Source organism: Coregonus clupeaformis, chromosome 21, assembly GCF_020615455.1.
Source record: "Coregonus clupeaformis isolate EN_2021a chromosome 21, ASM2061545v1, whole genome shotgun sequence".
NCBI classification, from domain to species: domain Eukaryota; kingdom Metazoa; phylum Chordata; class Actinopteri; order Salmoniformes; family Salmonidae; genus Coregonus; species Coregonus clupeaformis.
Genome location: NC_059212.1, coordinates 23093944 through 23114999, shown reverse-complemented (window position 1 = coordinate 23114999; position 21056 = coordinate 23093944). Strand labels below are relative to the sequence as shown.

At 41.2% G+C, this 21056-nt stretch overlaps 1 protein-coding gene across 1 annotated transcript in view; it reads right to left on the bottom strand.

Annotated features, from left to right (window-relative positions):
• LOC121535103 (dihydropyrimidine dehydrogenase [NADP(+)]) overlaps nucleotides 1-20081 on the bottom strand; it is a 147663-nt gene extending 127582 nt beyond the window's left edge. The window contains exons 1-3 of the mRNA XM_041841825.2: nucleotides 19737-20081; nucleotides 9772-9882; nucleotides 4963-5045 (exon numbers count right to left, since the gene is read on the bottom strand). Of these exons, the coding sequence (XP_041697759.1) occupies nucleotides 4963-5045; nucleotides 9772-9882; nucleotides 19737-19766 (224 nt within the window). The 5' untranslated portion in view covers nucleotides 19767-20081. The remainder of the gene's footprint in view (nucleotides 1-4962; nucleotides 5046-9771; nucleotides 9883-19736) is intronic.
• Between the last annotated feature and the right edge of the window lie 975 nt (nucleotides 20082-21056).

The following is a 21056-nucleotide window of genomic DNA, read 5'->3' as shown; positions in this document are numbered from 1 at the left end:
GAAAGATTTCTGGCTCCCAGGTGTCTTTTATACAGGTAACGAGCTGAGATTAGGAGCACACTCTTAAAGGGAGTGCTCCTAATCTCAGCTTGTTACCTGTATAAAAGACACCTGTCCACAGAAGCGATCAATCAATCAGATTCCAAACTCTCCACCATGGCCAAGATCAAAGACCTCTCCAAGGATGTCAGGGACAAGATTGTAGACCTACACAAGGCTGGAATGGGCTACAAGACCATCACCAAGCATCTTGGTGAGAAGGTGACAACAGTTGGTGCGATTATTCGCAAATGGAAGAAACACAAAATAACTGTCAATCTCCCTCGGCCTGGGGCTCCATGCAAGATCTCACCTCGTGGAGTTGCAATGATCATGAGAACGGTGAGGAATCAGCCCAAAACTACACGGGAGGATCTTGTCAATGATCTCAAGGCATGCTTTGGGGGTGTTTTACTGCTAAGGGGACAGGAGAACTTCACCGCATCAAAGGGACAATGAACGGGGCCATGTACCGTCAAATCTTGGGTGAGAACCTCCTTCCCTCAGCCAGGGCATTGAAAATGGGTCATGGATGGGTATTCCAGCATGACAATAACCCAAAACACACGGCCAAGGCAACAAAGGAGTGGTTCAAGAAGAAGCACATTAAGGTCCTGGAGTGGCCTAGCCAGTCTCCAGACCTTATTCCCATAGAAAATCTGTGGAGGGAGCTGAAGGTTCGAATTGCCAAACGTCAGCCTCGAAACCTTATTGACTTGGAGAAGATCTGCAAAGAGGAGTGGGACAAAATCCCTCTTGAGATGTGTGCAAACCTGGTGGCCAACTACAAGAAACATCTGACCTCTGTGATTGCCAACAAGGGTTTTTCCACCAAGTACTTAGTCATGTTTTGTAGAGGGGTCAAATACTTATTTCCCTCATTAAAATGCAAATCAATTCATAACATTTTTGACATGCGTTTTTCTGGATTACCCAACCTCATGATGGGTATAGGGTAAATTTGAGTATCATGTAGTAGCCTAAACCTATCGATGTTACAGTGAGCTGGGTGAATGGAATATGAATGACAGTCATCCAATATGCTGTAATAGAAATAAGGCCATGCTCATAAAAAAAAAAGTCCTCCCTCATCTTAAACATCACCGACAGCCACTGGCTCTAAAGCACCTGTATGTATTTGTTTTTACCATAAAGAGCTTATGTGATGAAAGAAAATTGAAGTATTTGAAAAATAGGCCCAGAACCTATGATATTCTTCTAAAAAAGTGGTGTAAAAAAATCTATGTTTTTGAAAAACCTATGTTATGAATAATCAAGGACTTGGGACTTAAAGTTTCTATTATGCAAAATGTATAGTTTTGAGATTTGTATTTTTCCGAGTTCTCAGAACTGTTTTATGATGTCTTCCTCTTTCATGACTCAATAAGTATATCGCCTTACATACAATTATTTTCGATTGACAACCCAGCATTGACTACCTGCCGCCCCCACTAAGCTACCTGGGGCGGCAGGTAGCTTAGTGGTTAAGATGGTTGTGCCAGTAACCGAAAGGTCGCTGGTTCTAATCCCCAAGCCGACTAGGTGAAAAATCTGTCGATGTGCCCTTGAGCAAGGCACTTTACCCTAATTGCTCCTGTAAGTCGCTCTGGATAAGAGCGTCTGCTGAATGACTTAAATGTAAAAATTGCAAATAGAACCTTATAGCACCAAGTGAAGATAGAATTTTTCATTTTGTCATAAATTGACTTTTTAAAGGACATTAAAGGACCACCTAAAAAGCAACTCTATGTGAATAACTTATTTTTTCTCCAAAATGTCAGATGGAACCTTATTGTCCCAAGGTCAAGATTTGTTTTATTTAACTTCTTGAGATGGGAAAACTTGTTTTCTATTAAGTTGAACGTGCTCAATTTGCCAAAATTTTTACATTTGATTAAATCAAAGTTTTTATCCCACCAAGTTACACATCTTAACAGGCATCGAAATGGTGGAACGACTGATGAAAATATGACCTCTTTCTACATATCTGGTCAAGAGCTTGTAAACGCGAGCCCAAATCAACTTACAGATTTCTCACAGCTGAGAGGATATACATGAGGATATGTTACATGAGGATAATTTGTGGCCTATGTAGAGTGCCTTGCAAAAGTATTCATCCCCCTTGGCATTTTTCCTATTTTGTTGCATTATAACCTGTAATTTAAATTGATTTTTATTTGGATTTGATGTAATGGACATACACAAAATAGTTAAAATTGGTGAAGTGAAATTTAAAAAATAACTTGTTTTAAAATATTCTAAAAAATTAATAACGGAAAAGTGGTGCGTGCATATGTATTCACCCCCTTTGCTATGAAGCCCCTAAATAAGATCTGGTGCAACCAATTACCTTCAGAAGTCACATAATTAGTTAAATAAAGTCCACCTGTGTGCAATCTAAGTGTCACATGATCTGTCACATGATCTCAGTATATATACACCTGTTCTGAAAGGCCCCAGAGTCTGCAACACCACTAAGCAAGGGGCACCACCAAGCAAGTGGCACCATGAAGACCAAGGAGCTCTCCAAACAGGTCAGGGACAAAGTTGTGGAGAAGTACAGATCAAGGTTGGGTTATAAAAAAATATCCGAAACTTTGAACATCCCATGAAGCACCAATAAATCCATTATTTTAAAATGGAAAGAATATGGCACCACAACAAACCTGCCAAGAGAGGGCTGCCCATCAAAACTCACGGACCAGGCAAAGAGGGCATTAATCAGAGAGGCAACAAAGAGACCAAAGATAACCCTGAAGGAGCTGCAAAGCTCCACAGCGGAGATTGGAGTATCTGTCCATAGGACCACTTTAAGCCGTACACTCCACAGAGCTGGGCTTTACGGAAGAGGGGCCAGAAAAAAGCCATTGCTTAAAGAAAAAAATAAGCAAACACATTTGGTGTTAGCCAAAAGGCATGTGGGAGACTCCCCAAACATATAGAAGAAGGTACTCTGGTCAGATGAGACTAAAATTGAGCTTTTTGGCCATCAAGGAAAATGCTATGTCTGGCGCAAACCCAACACCTCTCATCACCCCGAGAACACCATACCCACAGTGAAGCATGGTGGTGGCAGCATCATGCTGTGGGGACGTTTTTCATCGGCAGGGACTGGGAAATTGGTCAGAATTCAAGGAATGATGGATGACACTAAATACAGGGAAATCTGTTTCAGTGTTCCAGAGATTTGAGACTGGGACGGAGGTTCACCTTCCAGCAGCATAATGAACCTAAGCATAATGATAAAGCAACACTCGAGTGGTTTAAGGGGAAACATTTAAATGTCTTGGAATGGCCTAGTCAAAATGGCCCAGACATATTTACATCATTTAGCAGACACTCTTATCCAGAGCGACTTACATGAGCAATTAGGGTTAAGTGCCTTGCTCAAGGGCACTTCGACAGATTTTTCACCTAGTCGGCTCAGGGATTAGAACCAGCGACCTTTCGGTTTCTGGCACAACGCTCTTAACCACTAAGCTACCTGCCGCCCATACCTCAACCCTGCCGCCCGACCTCAATCCAATTGAGAATCTGTGGTATGACTTATAGATTGCTGTACACCAGCGGAACCCATCCAACTTGAAGGAGCTGGAGCAGTTTTGCCTTGAAGAATGGGCAAAAATCCCAGTGGCTAGATGTGCCAAGCTTATAGAGACATTCCCCAAGAGACTTGCAGCTGTAATTGCTGCAAAAGGTGGCTCTACAAAGTATGACTTTGGGGGGGTGAATAGTTATGCACGCTCAAGTTCTCTGTTTTTTTGTCTTATTTCATGATTGTTTCACAATAAAAAATATTTTGCATCTTCAAAGTGGTAGACATGTTGTGTAAATCAAATGATACAAATCCCCCCAAAATTCTTTTTAATTCCAGGTTGTAAGGCAACAAAATAGGAAAAATGCCAAGGGGGGTGAAAACTTTCGCAAGCCACTGTATGCCATGTGGTGTTACAGAATCAGCCATGGAATCACATTAGTCTGTTGCACGTTTATCAGTAGTACAAATCGCTCAAACGTTGAACGTCACAACGGCGTAGTTTTACCTTAACAACCCAACTGACCTTACCACTATTCTGGCTGTGTTGACTCAGCAAACAGAGAGAAGCATAGTCCAACGGAATAAAGTTCACTTTCACTGTTTCAAAACAGTTCCAACAGGTATTGATCAAAAACACTGTGTTAAAAGAACTTGTGCCATCTTGTTTCAAACCTGTGAATCTTATTGGCTGCTCAAACAGAACTCACAATAATAAAAACTTAACCATATACTGTACAGTACTTTATTCTAGTAAAATGGCTTATGTAACCATTATTATCATTATAATATTTCAGAACAGTCAATCTATATGTATGTTTTGGTCATGTAATGTACTTCTACTTATGACAGACTTTGAGATGTGTGCTTGTTATTTGTCACTGTGGAATTAAATCAGACCTCGATGTAGCTAGCCATGTGGTAAAGCAAACATCTTCAGACGAGAGAACAGATGGGCAATCTTGTCACAATGTCAAAGGTCTCCCTCCTGTGATTTCCAATGACTGCTAAATAAATCTTGAGCTCTAATTGCAAACATCCTTATGATTCAACGCTTAAAGTACTCCAATACTGCCTGGGGACTCCCATAACATTATTTTCTTGCGAGCAGCAACAAATGAAACATTTACATTTTTCCAGTGTGCAGCCAGGCTTGGCGTTTCCTGTGTTTAAGAGCCAAGACGCTGGCCTCGGGGGAGGCCTCCCCTTCAGACAAATGAATCCCTCCGAGAGGGAGAGGCTGAATGGTGACTATAAAACTCATTTGTTCCCCCAATAATGAGGAATGACTTAGAACCCCCCCATCCCTCCATCACCACTCCTGTCATGGCAACGGGGACATTTCCATGGTGACCCCCTCCTCTCCTCTCATTTCTTCCTCCTCTCACCTGAACGCCTCGCGCAGTGCCCCGCGTTCGCTCAAAGTCGTGTGCTTGATGTCGTCAAAGTTGTTCTCTAACTTCATGCAGCTCTGGAGAGAGAGAGAGAGAGAGAGAGAGAGAGAGAGAGAGAGAGAGAGAGAGAGAGAGAGAGAGAGAGAGAGAGAGAGAGAGAGAGAGAGAGAGAGAGAGAGAGAGAGAGAGAGAGAGAGAGAGAGAGAGAGAGAGAGAGAGAGAGAGAGAGAGAGAGAGAGAGAGAGAGAGAGAGAGAGAGAGAGAGAGAGAGAGAGAGAGAGAGAGAGAGAGAGAGAGAGAGATTCTATATTCAATACTGTAGCATGATGAGATGACGAGTCCATCCCTTGAAACAGAGCCATGAAAATACTATCAAAGCTGAATACATTCTAAACTAATACATTATAATGTACCATAGAGATTAAATACGATTTATATATGACCTTTTAGGAGGATTACACCACTGAGTAATGCACTATAGTCAAAGATACAGACCTCTTATAGGTTCCCCGTTTCAAATAAGGAGGATTCATTTGTGCTATTTAACATAGTAACGCGACACGGTTTCCATTATCTGGGGGGAGTTTATTGGGATCCATTTTATAACGTATACAAAGTTCACCATAAGCTGTTTCCTTTATTTAATAGCCTAATACAGTTCAGGCCCAGACTCAGTTCACTGACTTAATCCTCTTAATGATGCACAATGGGAGAAATGACTGGAGAAAGAAACCATTCAAGTAAATACAGCCATCACAGTAGGCCCATTTTTTATTAAAGAGCAGGGAGAAATGTGTGTAGGGAGTGGAGAGGAGTTGGATAGGGAGTGGGGTGACTTTATAAAGCTAATGCATATACATGTATACTTTTCTTTCTCCTGCCTCCACCATTAAAAACACTGGAGGCACTCGGGTAATTGATATGTACAGTGCCTAGTGGAAGATTTTTTCCCCTACCGATCTACACAATCTACTACACATTTTCAAAGTAAAAGATGTTATAGAAAATAAAAAAACTTTACAAATGGTTGGAAATAATTGAATGGACAGCTACTGTATATTCAAACCTTGTCTCTGATTTAAGTCATGACTGATACTGGAACACTCAGGCATTCTCAACCCTTTTGGAAAGCCATTTTGGTGTGTCTTTGGCATTAAAATGTGTGTAATTGTCCCGCTGAAAAATAAAACTATATGCCAGGGTTAGGTTTTCAGAAGACTGAGGCAGGTTTTCCTTGAACTTTTTACCTGGGCTTTGCTCCTTTCATATTTATTTTGGTCCTGACCAACTCCCCATCCCTGCCAATAACAAGCATACCCATAACATGATGCTGCCACTACAATACTTGAAAATACAGAGGGTTTCACCCAAATATGTGTTGTCTTGCAGTATTACTTAACAGCCTTGTTGGAAACAGAATGGAAGATTTGGAGTGGATTTCTTAAAACAGGCTTCCATATTTTCACTTTGTCATAGAGGCCAGTAATGCAATATTGTTGATCCATTTGTATTTCCAAGTATTGTGGTGGCAGCATAATGTTATGGGTATGCTTGTCACCGGCAGGGACTGGGGATTTTGTTAGGAGCAAAATAAATATGAAAGGAGCAAAGCCCAGGTAAAAAGTTAGAGGAAAACCCCCCTGCCTTCTGAACACCTAACTCTGCGATATAATTTTTTTTTTCTGCGGGACAATTACACAAATTTGAATGTCAAAGAGGTGTTGAGTGTTCCTGAATGGTCCAGTCTCCGCCCTGACTTAAATCTGCTGACAAGGTTTGAATATTGCTGTCCATCAATGATTCCCAACCAAATTTACTAAGCTTGAGGAATTTTGATAAAAACAATGTGGGGTCTGAAATTATTGACACCCTTGATAAAGACGAGCAAAAATGACTGTATAAATAAATCATTCAAATACTGAGCTATATTGTATGAAAAAAAGAGTGAAATGATATTATTTTATACTAATACAATTGCTCGGAGAAAGAGACTAATATATTTTTTTGCCGATAAGTTAGGGGTCAAAAGTATTGACACCCCTGTTTTCAATACCTTTCCATACCTCACCTTGCGAGGATAATGACACTGAGCCTTTTTCTAAAATGTATTATGAGATTGGAGAACACATTGGGAGGGATCTTAGACCATTCCTCCATACAGAATCTTTCCAAATCCTTGATATCCTTTGTCTGTGCTTATGGACTGCCCTCTTCAATTCAAACCACTGTTTAAAAAATAAAAAAAACTTTCGTGATATCCAATTACAATCTTGTCTCATCGCTGCAACTCCCCAATGGGGTCGGGAGAGGAAAAGGTCAAGTCATGCGTCCTCCAAAACATGACCCGCCAAACCACACTCCTTAACCTGGAAGCCAGCCACACCAATGTGTTGGAGGAAACACGGTTCAACTGACAACCAAAGTCAGCCTGTGGGTGCCTGGCCCGCCACAAGGAGTCGCTAGAGCACAATGAGCCAAGTTAAGCATCCCCGGCCAAACCCAGACGACGCTGGGCCAATTGTGCGCCGCCCTATGGGTCTCCCGGTCACGGCCAGTTGTGACACAGCCTGGGATCGAACCTGGGTCTGTAGTGACTCCTCAAGCACTGTGATGCAGTGCCTTAGACCGCTGCGCCACTCAGGGGGCCCCAAACCACAGGTTTTCAATGGGTTTCAAGTCCTGAGAATGAGATCGCCATTGCAAAATGTTGATTTTGTGGCCAATTAACAATTTCTTTGTGGATTCTGATGTGTTCTCGGGGTTATTGTCTTGCTGGAAGATCCACTTGCGGCCAAGTTTCAGCCTCCTGGCAGAATCAACCAGGTTTTTGGCTAACATATCCTGGTACTGAGTAAAGTTCATGATGCCGTTGACCTGAGCAAGGGCCCCAGGACCAGTGGAAGCAAAATAGCCCCATAACATCAAAGCTCCACCACCATATTTTACAGTAGGTATGGGGTTATTTTCTGCTCATGCATTATCATTTCGACGCCAAACCCACCACTGGTGTGTGTGTGGCCAAAGAGCTCTATTTTCATGTCGTCCCACAAATGTAAACGCCTGTAGTTTGCTAAGCAGCATTGGCACTTGGATAGGAACCGGTGCTTTGATCAGATGACATGAAAATAGAGCTCACTATGTTGCCCTAAGAGTTGTGCAAGAATGGTAGAATCTTATTTAAAATTATTCACAGCTGTATTAGCTGCCAAAGGTGCTTCACCAAGTATAAACTCAGGGGTGTGAAGACATATGCAATCAATACATCCTCATTTAGTATTTCTAAGTAGATTGGAAAATGTTCTATAACTGTTCTTTCACTTTGAAAATGTGGAGTAGGTTGTGTAGATTGATCTAATTTAATCCCTTTTAGATTAAATTTTAAGGCAGCTAAATGTGAAGACTGTGCAAGGGGTGTATAGACTTTCACTAGCGACTGTACTTTTAAATGCATATACGTTTTTTTCCTGCCCTACTTTCAACGTGTAATAAATTGAGCTTTGTTGTGGCGCTGCTAGGAATAACATTAAAAAGCTGCATTAACAGTACTTAAATTGTGACGATTATATTATGTTTGTGCTTTAGGATTAACTAATAATAACGTGTTTGGAAAAATCAACAGAAAAACACTCCATGTCTTCCTGTTCTAGCAGCTCGCAGCTCTCGCTTCCTCATTCCCTTCCCCCAGGGAACCCAGATTAGTCTGCATATTGTAATCAGCTGTTTTTGGAGGGTCCTGCTATTGCTATGGTATCCAGTTATGGCAGGTGGAGATCTTCTTCCCATGTGCAATTACCTTTCCCCCCAATCAACCTTGCCCTCTGACCTCTTAGATAACACAATGAATACACTGCGAGTCTGCCTTAATAGAATAAGCCCTTACCAAACCAACACCTCGGTGACATCTCGCCCTTGAGGTTACAAAGAGGCACAAGCTTTTCATTAAAAAAAACCTTGCCAATGCCAATTTAGCATGTTGAGAGGGAAGTGCGGTGGACAGCTGAAATGGCTGTAATGTTTATGATTTAGGACTTGAGTCTATAAAGTCTTCCAACATGTTAGCCAAGCTCATTTGTGCTATACAATGCAACATACTTTAATTACATTTCCAATTACAACCGCGCACCACGGTCGCCACTGGGATAACCATTGACATTTTCACTCGAAATTACCAGTGTTGCATTTATACACTGCAAAGGATTTGTCTAATCCAACATCTAGGGACCCTATTATTATTAATTAGACAAAATGCTTAGTGTTGGGAATTGCAGACATAATTTAAGATGTCTTATTAATATGCGTTCTCTGGAAACATTTTTTATTTTTTATTAGAACAATCGCCACATGGCAGAGGGGAAAAGCATAAAAAATTTGCATTTGAATATGGTTATGAGCCTTGACTGAGGCTGGAGCTATGAGACGATAACCAGTGGAAATGTGCAATATTTAACCGATTTAGGGCAGCATCTGCTGGGTATGGTCTTTCTGATTCATGTCCCATTAAAGCTGATACTTCAGGCTGTTGATAGGCACTCGAAAATATTTCAATGAGGACCGAAGAGGGAAGCGTGACATTTGGAATGATTGTGATATGAATGTAACTACAGCATAGGATCAGGGCTTGTTTTCTCACTAAGTGACCTCTCCAGGAAAAACTTGGGGCCCTAGTTATTTTTCCTGGGCCTACAGTTTTTCTGGGGTCGGTCACGGGGTCAGGAAAAACTTCTGGCCCTAGAGATGAACATGGAGCATAATGAAAAACAGTTTGTATAGAGGATGGGAAGAGGGTACACATGTCAGACTTACATCACAGCTCTTCTCTGGGTTTCTCTTCCAGTGTTTCCTTTCCTTCTTCTTGGCGTCTGTTGAGTGGATGGCAGCGTGGGTCTGCACCCTCGGGTTCAGAGACAGGATACTCTGTGACACATTGAACATGGCTCATTAACACAAAGTGGCTTATTGACCCAACACACTATCACAGCTTATTGTGAAATAGACAATTTGTGTCTGTTTCACAATAATCTGTGATTGTGGGTTGCAACACCACAGAGGTCTCAGTATTGAGTGGGTTTGAGAGTAGTACATGTGAGGGAATGCAGGTTATATTGGAAGAAACAGAGTAAAATGGAGAGAGCATTGAGGCACATAAGAATTGTTTTAGGCAGAATTGTTAATGGTAAGAAGGACATTGTGAGTTGTTTTACCTTTAGGCTACATGTTTATATGGAGAGAAAATGTCAATTTCTACACTCACAAATAATCATAAAGTAAATCATTTTCAAAATGTTCACAGTGAAATTAAATGTGTTACTCTAAATCAGAGAACATTTGTTAAAGGCAAAATCCACTCAAAAACTATATTTTTGTATTTTTTTCATTATTCCACTTTTGATACAGTCCAAACATGTTTTGCATGTCAGCAGTCAAGTTTTCAAGATATTGGATATTGCATTTAGCATCATAATGATGATGTGGCCGGTGACACTTTGCTTCTTGAAAGTCCAATATCTTGAAAACGTGACTGCTGACATGCAAAACATTATGGGACTATATCAACAGTGGACTTATAAAAAAAATACCAAAAGATAGTTCTTGAATCGATTTTCCCTTTAAAACTGATTGTGGTAGAACACCATCGGATTGATAAGAACCTGTATTAATTACACAACACATTTCAGAAATAACTTTTTTGTATTTTTAATATTTTAATGTTTTTCAGGTAATGACACAAACAACAGGTTTCAGTGGGAGAATTAATAGGTCAGCCAAACCTGAAGTAACAATTCGCACTTCAGTGAGAAACTGATTTTCTATCACACACAGTGAATCTATTATTAAAACCACTATCAATGTATATAAGGGAAGTACATTTACATTTCAGTCATTTAGCAGACGCTCGTATCCAGAGCGACTTACAGTTAGTGCATACATTTTCATACTGGCCCCCCGTGGGAAAAGAACCCACAACCCTGACGTTGCAAGCACCATGCTCCACCAACTGAGCTACAGGGGACTGTAGAGAGCGTACACTCTGTATTCAGCCTAGGGCACAGTGCCCGTTGTGTGGAAACAGTTGTATTATTTTGAGATGCGGAGCATTTGTGGTATTCTTTATCAGACTTCCTAAGATTCCATTTTCATTCCTTTCTGTAGTTAGGCTACACCCTAAAAACACCAGAAAATGAACCAAGTTCAGTTCTAAAAATTGCTTTCATTAATATTATATGATATTGATAACATCCCTCTATTTTATTAAAGAATAAGAATACATTATCAAACAAATAATTTGGGGAAGTGTCTTTGCTATGCCTTTAGCGTAGAAAAAAACCATTGCCACAGGAGGAATCCAGATATCATTTTAAACAGGATTATAGTGTCTTCTTTCCTCTCCATCCCGAGGAGCAGAGGAGGCTGACTTTATCAGTCTCCACTGATCACACCCAGCACCCACATCACTAATTAATACACGCCTGTTTTCCACAGAGTCAGTAAAATCACAATCACACACTGCAGAAATTAGGAAGCGATGTCAGCCGTTTAGCAGTGGTACATAAACCCTGGATTGCTGATGCTATGTGTTGGCCATTGAGAGGCTTTGAAGCCACCGGTCCGCCATATTGGCACTCCCCAATAGGAGCAGTCCTCCATAGGAATGAATGGAATTCTACAGTATTTCAATTAAATGTTTCATTCATACATTTATTTAGGTATTTTTTGTTGTTGTAGTGGGGACAGTAACATTAGTAATCTCAAAAAAAGTATACCTGCCATGGCGGCAGTTAGCTTAGTGGTTAAGAGCATTGTGCCGGTAACTGCAAGGTCGCTGGTTCTAATCCCCAAGCCAACTAGGTGAAAAATCTGTTGATGTGCACTTGAGCAAGGCACTTAACCCTGGATAAGAGCATCTGCAAAATGACAAAAATATATATATATATTATTATACTTTTTTTGAGGGGGGGCTTCAACACAGCGCCCCCTATCAGTAATTGAGTGTATATATAAATCATTGTTCACTCATAGGTGTAGCCTACATAGAGTCAGAGTATGTAGGCTACACTGAGGGGGTACAAAGAATAACGCACTGCAAACAAAGAACTCTGTCAGTCTCCCTCCAATTTCCCTGAATGCATTTTGAATAGCATCATACTTCAAACAAACTTGACTAAGGTCTCAGAAAGCCCAGAGTTCAGTACGAGACACTCCAGCTACTCCCTTTGAGATTCTAGTCTTTCATAAAAGTAACATATTCCCTCCCCGGGGCTTGATAGTTAAACATGAGCTGGCAATTCACTGTCTTATTGCCCTGTGTCTTCACCTGGAAATCGATAGATGAATTTCCACATATTGATCCGCCATGGATGAGATAAAGCAAGAGTATCCTACTGCACTGGGGGCATTCAGCAATATTAATTCAGTTCCAACATCAGATGCAGTAATACAGGTTATGGAGAGGGTAGGCTGTCCTGCTTGGGTTCATCCCTGAGTATTTAACTAGAATGGGGAAATAAATCCATTTAAAATGGAATCTAACAAAATCGCACAATTAAAGGATATGGTCCAAGGTCAAAGGCCCAATTGAATTGAAACCAATTTACAGTCTAAAGCAACATAGCATTTCTCGCCTAGGGGGAGAAAGCATGCTTGAATCAATATTCAGTTTGTTCTCTCCAGTTTCACACAGTAAAATATAGTGGCTCTATTATCGTAAACAGAAATCCAAATATACTCTCTCAAATTGCAAGAAAAAGAACATGATTGTGATTGGATAACTGTCCCAGCCAAGGGGACCTTATCTTGCATGAGGAGGAGGGCTGAGCTGAGGGTGGGAAGCGTTGCGGGGCAGAAGTTCAGAGCACCACACGTTCCTGACCTCACAAGCTGGCCAGAGGGTACTTAAACACAGTTTACCGGGAGGAGGAGGGGGGCTGTCACCTGTGTTCAGATTAATTATTTAACTAAGGGAAAAGGGGGCCGCAGAAGATGGACGATGTGTGATTTAGCTCACTGTTGGGCGGAGAGCGAGAGAGCGAGAGAGCGAGAGAGACAGATAAGAAGGTGGGTGGAGGAGTGGGAGAGATGGGGTGGGCCGGGGGGGCAGTCTCATGTTGGCAAGGCCTGGAATGATCTGGGACTTGCTGATTGATTAACAGAGCAATCAAAGTCAACTTATCCAGGAGCTACATTTGCTTGGCCATCTATTTACATGATATAGAGCCACTGTTTCCAATAGGCTAAGTTGGGATAAAAGTCATTCAATAGGTATAGCAAGATAAAGAGAAATAAGTGTATGTGTGTGTGTCGGGTAATCACCATAAAGAATCATGTTGAAAAGGGATAAGAGGAGAATAATTGACAGAATCACTGTAAAACTCCCCAGCAAACAGTGAACGTTCCTACAACAATTGTTTGGGTGCATTTCTAGAATGTGTTATCGGAACGTTCAAAGAGAAAATGTTACATCCATGTCATGGTACCATCCCTAGCTGGGAACCTCTGTCAAATGAGAGACCGTTAGAAAGCTATTTTGACCTTCTCAGAACGTCTCTACTAACAAGGTAATCAGATATTATTTTCTTGGTCTTTATAGTGTCAAATTATGTTCAGACCGCTACAAACAGGTGAGCAGACACTTTCTGACAATCACAACACCACAATACGCCTGAAACAGAACATTCCAGGAAATCTGAATGTCCTATTGGTTATTGTTGAAGAGATAAGATAAAGATTAGATAGGGTATCGGTTTATGACCTCCGCTCTTATCTCCAAACACACTATGATGAAACACCTGTGCATCCCACCTGCATCATCTTAAACCTGGACTAATGTGCTCTCTTTTGGACTTACGCTCTTCGACAATGTGTAACTGAATGTTTTACATGCGTGATATATGTGACAGATACCTCTATGCTACGCTTTACTCAAATGGTTAAATCAGTGGGTTACAAATCCTTGGGTTAAGAATAACACACATTATGGGTATAGTGTCATCATTGCGATACATTATCAATGAATGACATACAATACATTGTATGATGGTAGAGGGATGTTGTGGAACATTAAGCTTATACTGCAGTAGGCCTACATTAAAAGTGTGGTATATACAGTGTCTTCGGAAAGTATTCAGACCCCTTGACTTTTTCCACATGTTGTTACGTTACAGCCTTATTCTAAAATGGATTAAATAAATACAAATCCTCTGCAATCTATACAGAATATCCCATAATGACAAAGCAAAAACAGGTTTTTAGAAAAATTAGCAAATGTATTCAAAATAAAAAACAGAAATACCTTATTTACATAAGTATTCAGACCCTTTGCTATGAGACTCGAAATTGAGCTCAGGTGCATCCTATTTCCATTGATCATCCTTGAGATGTTTCTACAACTTGATTGGAGTCCACCTGTGGTAAATTCAATTGATTGGACATGATTTGGAAAGGCACACACCTGTCTATATAAGGTCCCACAGTTGACAGTGCATGTCAGAGCAAAAACCAAGCCATGAGGTCGAAGGAATTGTCCGTAGACCTCCGAGAAAGGATTGTGTCGAGGCACAGATCTGGGGAAGGGTGCCAAAACATTTCTACAGCATTGAAGGTCCCCAAGAACACAGTGGCCTCCATCATTCTTAAATGGAAGACGTTTGGAACCACCAAGACTCTTCCTAGAGCTGGCCTGGCCGCCCAGCCAAACTGAGCAATCGGGGGAGAAGGGCCTTGGTCAGGGAGGTTACCAACAACCCGATGGTCACTCTGACAGAGCTCTAGAGTTCCTCTGTAGAGATGGGAGAACCTTCCAGAAGGACAACCATCTCTGCAGCACTCCACCAATCAGGTGGAGAAACCAAGATTGAACTCTTTGGCCTGAATGCCAAGCGTCACGTCTGGAGGAAACCTGGCACCATCACTAAGGTGAAGTATGGTGGTGGCAGCATCATGCTGTGGGGATGTTTTTCAGCGGCAGGGACTGGGCGACTGGTCAGGATCGAGGCAAAGATGAACGGAGCAAAGTACAGAGAGATCCTTGATAAAAACCTGCTCCAGAGCGTTCGGGACCTCAGACTGGGTCGAAGAACCACCTTCCAACAGGACAACGACCCTAAGCACACAGCCAAGACAACGCAGGAGTGGCTTCGGGACAAGTCTCTGAATGTCCTTAAGTGGCCCAGCCAGACTTGAACATGACCAAACATCTCTGGAGAGACCTGAAAATAGCTGTGCAGCAACGCTCCCCATCCAACCTGACAGAGCTTGAGAGGATCTGCAGAGAAGAATGGGAGAAACTCCCCAAATACAGATGTGCCAAGCTTGTAGCGTCATACCCAAGAAGACTCAATGCTGTAATGTTTGCCAAAGGTGCTTCAACAAAGTACTGAGTAAAATGTCTGAATACTTATGTAAATGTAATATTTCCGTTTTATTTTTATTTTTATAAATTAGCAAACATTTCTAAAAACCTGTTTTTGCTTTGTCATTATGGGGTATTGTGTGTAGATTGATAAGGGGGAAAAAACTATTTAATCAATTTTAGAATAAGGTTGTAACTTAACAAAATGTGGAAAAAGTCAAGGGGTCTGAATACTTTCCGAAGGCACTGTATCACATGGAAGATCACTCAGCTGGGGTTTAAAACATGCAGAATCTCCAACACCTGTATGATTATTCTAAGGGGTTTCATGCTTAGATTTACAGCCTTGATAGGAGAGCAACTCGTTAAAATCCTAGACGTTGACACTGACATGCATGTCTGCTAGACACAGGTCTCCTTGTCATCATTTAAATGGCAATTTTCAGACGTTGACACTGACGCGGATGTCTGCGAGACACAGGTCTCCTTGTCATAATTTAAAAGCCAATTTTTGGTGCCCATGTTGGTAATATCCTCTCCTTGTACTTGACTTGATAGTCCTGTTCTGGAGGCTGGCCTGGCATGGTTCAGCGCCAGACATAAAGTGTATAGGCCTTTCTGTAAACGGACACATTAATCTCATTTCTAACGAACACTGATGGCCATCCTAGACGTTTTTAATGAATCCGTGAGCACACACAAAGGCGCACGTTTAGCGTTCTCACAAAGGCAGGATATTAAAACGAGACGTCTTCAGCGCTGCGCAAGATGAATGGCCGGTTTAATTGCTCCGCGGACGGCCGTTATTATGACATTTAGTGAGGTATTTTCGACAGCAGACGGGAGTCATTCAGACCACGTCTTAAGCGCCCCCTGACACAGCCAAGGTCACATGACCGTTGTCATAACAGCCATTAATAGAAATGCTAATGGTGACCGTCACTTACCCCGGCACACTCTCCATTCAAATGTCTTCAATAAAAGAAAGTCTACATGTCACCTAGGCAGAGGTGTAGGTATTGTCAATGGATATGATGCATGCCCATCCACCGGCATGTATTGGGTTGGTTTAATACAATGATGTATTCAGTAATACCAGATATCATTGTATAAGCTCATATTTTTTAGAGGTTATGTAGGCCTATGTCACATAATTGATTACAGTATTTGCAAGGTGAGTCATACTCAGTGGCTACCCCTCATTCAGGGCAGGTGTTTTGAGTTCCACATTTTTAGCAACAAAAATAAATAAAATATTAAATATTTTTGTTTTTGTTTTTGGGGCTTGCCTGTTTTGCATGTTATTTTGGCATTAATACGTGTTACATATCAGTTTGCAAACAAGGTAAAACAAATATACAGTGGGGAGAACAAGTATTTGATACACTGCCGATTTTGCAGGTTTTCCTACTTACAAAGCATGTAGAGGTCTGTCATTTTTATCATAGGTACACTTCAACTGTGAGAGACGGAATCTAAAACGCCGTCATGGATTAAAATCCTGCAGCGCACGCAAGGTCCCCCTGCTCAAGCCAGCGCATGTCCAGGCCCGTCTGAAGTTTGCCAATGACCATCTGGATGATCCAGAGGAGGAATGGGAGAAAGTAATGTGGTCTGATGAGACAAAAATAGAGCTTTTTGGTCTAAACTCCACTCGTCGTGTTTGGAGGAAGAAAAAGGATGAGTACAACCCCAAGAACACCATCCCAACCGTGAAGCATGGATGTGGAAACATCATTCTTTGGGGATGCTTTTCTGCAAAGGAGACAGGACGACTGCACCGTATTGAGGGGAGGATGGATGGGGCCATGTATCGCGAGATCTTGGCCAACAACCTCCTTCCCTCAGTAAGAGCATTGAAGATGGGTCGTGGCTGGGTCTTCCAGCATGACATCGACCCGAAACACACAGCCAGGGCAACTAAGGAGTGGCTCCGTAAGAAGCATCTCAAGGTCCTGGAGTGGCCTAGCCAGTCTCCAGACCTGAACCCAATAGAGAATCTTTGGAGGGAGCTGAAAGTCCGTATTGCCCAGCGACAGCCCCGAAACCTGAAGGATCTGGAGAAGATCTGTATGGAGGAGTGGGCCAAAATCCCTTCTGCAGTGTGTGCAAACCTGGTCAAGACCTACAGGAAACGTATGATCTCTGTAATTGCAAACAAAGTTTTCTGTACCAAACATTAAGTTCTGCTTTTCTGATGTATCAAATACTTATGTCATGCAATAAAAGGCAAATTAATTACTTAAAAATCATACAATGTGATTTTCTGGATTTTTGTTTTAGATTCCGTCTCTCACAGTTGAAGTGTACCTATGATAAAAATTACAGACCTCTACATGCTTTGTAAGTAGGAAAACCTGTAAAATCAGCAGTGTATTTGTCTCTATTTGCACATAATCTCTTGCACATCTAGCATTCCAGTGTTAATACTATTGTAATTATTTTGCACTATAGCCTATTTATTGCCTTACCTCCATAACTTGCTACATTTGCACACACTGTATATATATTTTCTGTTGTATTTTTGACTTTATGTTTTTTTACCCCATATGTAACTCTGTGTTGTTTTTATCGCACTGCTTTGCTTTATCTTGGCCAGGTCGCAGTTGTAAATGAGAACTTGTTCTCAACTGGCTTACCTGGTTAAATAAAGGTGAAATAAAATAAAATAAAAAGTATCAAATACTTGTTCTCCCCACTGTATATCATTGAGTTAATAAAGCTGCATACAAACATGGTCTCTTTTTTGTTCTCTTGAGTAAGGCAGCTCCAAAATGCAGGTGTTTCAGCCTAGCTCAGTGCTTTCTGTGGTGGTTGGGCAGCTGTTGTGTAGTAAGCTGTTAATAGCCCATGTACCACACCCTAATAATTGGGTATATTTTCACCTCTTAATTTCGCCTACTGTTCTGACTCGGTGGTGCACATGTAGCCTATAACCTGTTTTTGAGAAATGTAATCATCGAATATTGTAAGAGCTTTCATTGTCAGCTTATATGCCCCCTTTATTTATCCTATGGTTCTGACTTGGTGTACAGGGAGAACACTGTAAGAACGGCCCATGTTCTGAATTATGTCGCTGTACATTTCAAAAGTGCTGAACAAATAGTTATATTGACTATGTCTGTCCTGGCTCGCTCATTAATGTCTTAATCGAAATTACGGATTGTCTCTTATTCGCTTGTCGTCCCCTTATGCATAGTTTATACATCTCAATTGTCAGTAGAAACCACATTTGTTTAAGCAAGTCAGCTATATCAGCTATGTTTTTTTAAAGGCAGTAAATGAGGCTGAATGAACTGTTTCGCTGCCAGACAAGGCTCTGCTGATAGCCAGGTGTAGCAGTGGTAAGGTGTTGGGACTGCTGTTGGGACAGCTTTATGTAGGCCCTAACAGTTTGTGGGCACCATTTGTCACTGTTTTAGTGCAATTAATGTATTGTTTAGTGTTGTGTTGTGTAGCGGCTTTGCTGTCATGCATCTCATATATTTTTTTTTTTGCCCCACCAAGATTTACATGCTAAAATCGCCACTGGTCATCCTCATTTACAGGCATTGATCATACAAGGCCTTCTTGTCAAATGACAGATACAAAATATCCTTATTCCTGTTTTTTGTTGGTTCAGTCTACATAAGCTGTTTTGTCTTTAGTAAAAGTGGCCTATGCATGGTGTTGATAAAAAAAATGTGTAGGCTATTGAAATAGTGGAATCCCCATGGACTTTTACAATGTTTGGGACAATTCTTAAAGCAACGGTTATTGGTTTGTAAACTTTTATTTGAAATCAAAATAAATTTAGATAGGCATAATGCGATCAAGTAACTGGCTACACATGCGCTGTCCATTGTTCTGAAACTTCAGCGGTAGCTACAGAATGATTGGCTAATATGAGAAGGAAGAATGAATTCTCGTGCTAGCTGATGAGAAGCTGTAGCATTGTAGCTAAAAAAATGTTAACACTGCATTGCCTGGATAAGTATATGGGTCTATCACATAAGGAAAATACTGAAAGTAGGCTAACTTCCGTGCAAAACTTGCATGTGCTCTATGAGACTGAAGAAATAGTCTCGTAGTGTCAATTTATCAATCACGTTGCTCTAAATAAAACTACCCACGCTATACTGTTTTAAGGTGAGTTCTCTTTCTCCATATAGCCTAAAATAACAAGCAATTAAAAAGCCCAAATAAAAATATCTGCACAAATTATCAAACCTGAAGAGTAGGCTAATTTGTAAATATCTGCTCCCCCATCGATCTAATTCTAGCAGTTTGCCAACCCAGTTTTTTTACAACATGGCTCAAGCAGGTAGGCTAAACACTGCGCGAAAAGTAAGGCAAAAAGACACCTCACTCCCAAAACCAGAGGTCGCAAATTGAGATTACATGTGACAGAATAAAACAGATTAACAACTATAAAGTTATGTACCTCAATGTCCGGAAGGTCTTTACTCAGCATGTTTCTCTTTTGGTAATTCAGGTGTCAGGTAAAACTAAAATAAACCGTTCGGTTTGTGTGTCCAAAACTTCTCTAGTGCTTTATTGTAGCCTATTTCGGAAGAAAAAAAAGTCAGCCAAAGCGTCAGACTATTCCATTCTCAGTTCGAATGCACCATCTGAAACTTCAAATATTTCTTTTTAAATGTGCATCCAGTTCAACACAGCTGCACATTTGTTGTCCATTAAGATTTTTCTCGATATTGCTAAATAAACACGCCCTATCTGTTGTGTTTTTTTGGAACAATAATAATTTTGTTAGTTCGAAATGGTGGAGTCCGACAAGTCGTCACACTGATAAGGGAGTTTGAAAGGTTCAAGTTTGTTATGAGTTCATTATCAGGTGAGGAGGGGGCACGTTGCATGGATAACTGTTCTGCATCATGTTGAACTGTCAGCACGTGTCCATGGTGTTCGAAATCCTCTCCACACCCCTAGGTTGAATGCTCATAGACAGAATTATAGGCTACAGGTGCAAGTCAATGAGTCATTTCTACTCCCTGAGAGTCTTTATGGCGATTATACTACAGTGAGGGAAAAAAGTATTTGATCCCCTGCTGTTTTTGTACGTTTACCCCCTGACAAAGAAATTATCAGCCTATAATTTTAATGGTAGGTTTATTTGAACAGTGAGAGAGAATAACAACAACAAAATCCTGAAAAACGCATGTCAAAAATGTTATAAATTTATTTGCATTTTAATGAGGGAAATAAGTATTTGACCCCCTCTCAATCAGAAAGATTTCTGGCTCCCAGGTGTCTTTTATACAGGTAACGAGCTGAGATTAGGAGCACACTCTTAAAGGGAGTGCTCCTAATCTCAGTTTGTTACCTGTATAAAAGACACCTGTCCACAGAAGCAATCAATCAATCAGATTCCAAACTCTCCATCATGGCCAAGAGCAAAGAGCTCTCCAAGGATGTCAGGGACAAGATTGTAGACCTACACAAGGCTGGAATGGGCTACAAGACCATCGCCAAGCAGCTTGGTGAGAAGGTGACAACAGTTGGTGCGATTATTCGCAAATGGAAGAAACACAAAAGAACTGTCAATCTCCCTCGGCCTGGGGCTCCATGCAAGATCGCACCTCGTGGAGTTGCAATGATCATGAGAACGGTGAGGAATCAGCCCAGAACTACACGGGAGGATCTTGTCAATGATCTCAAGGCTGTTGGGACCATAGTCACCAAGAAAACAATTGGTAACACACTACGCCATGAAGGACTGAAATTCTGCAGCGCCTGCAACGTC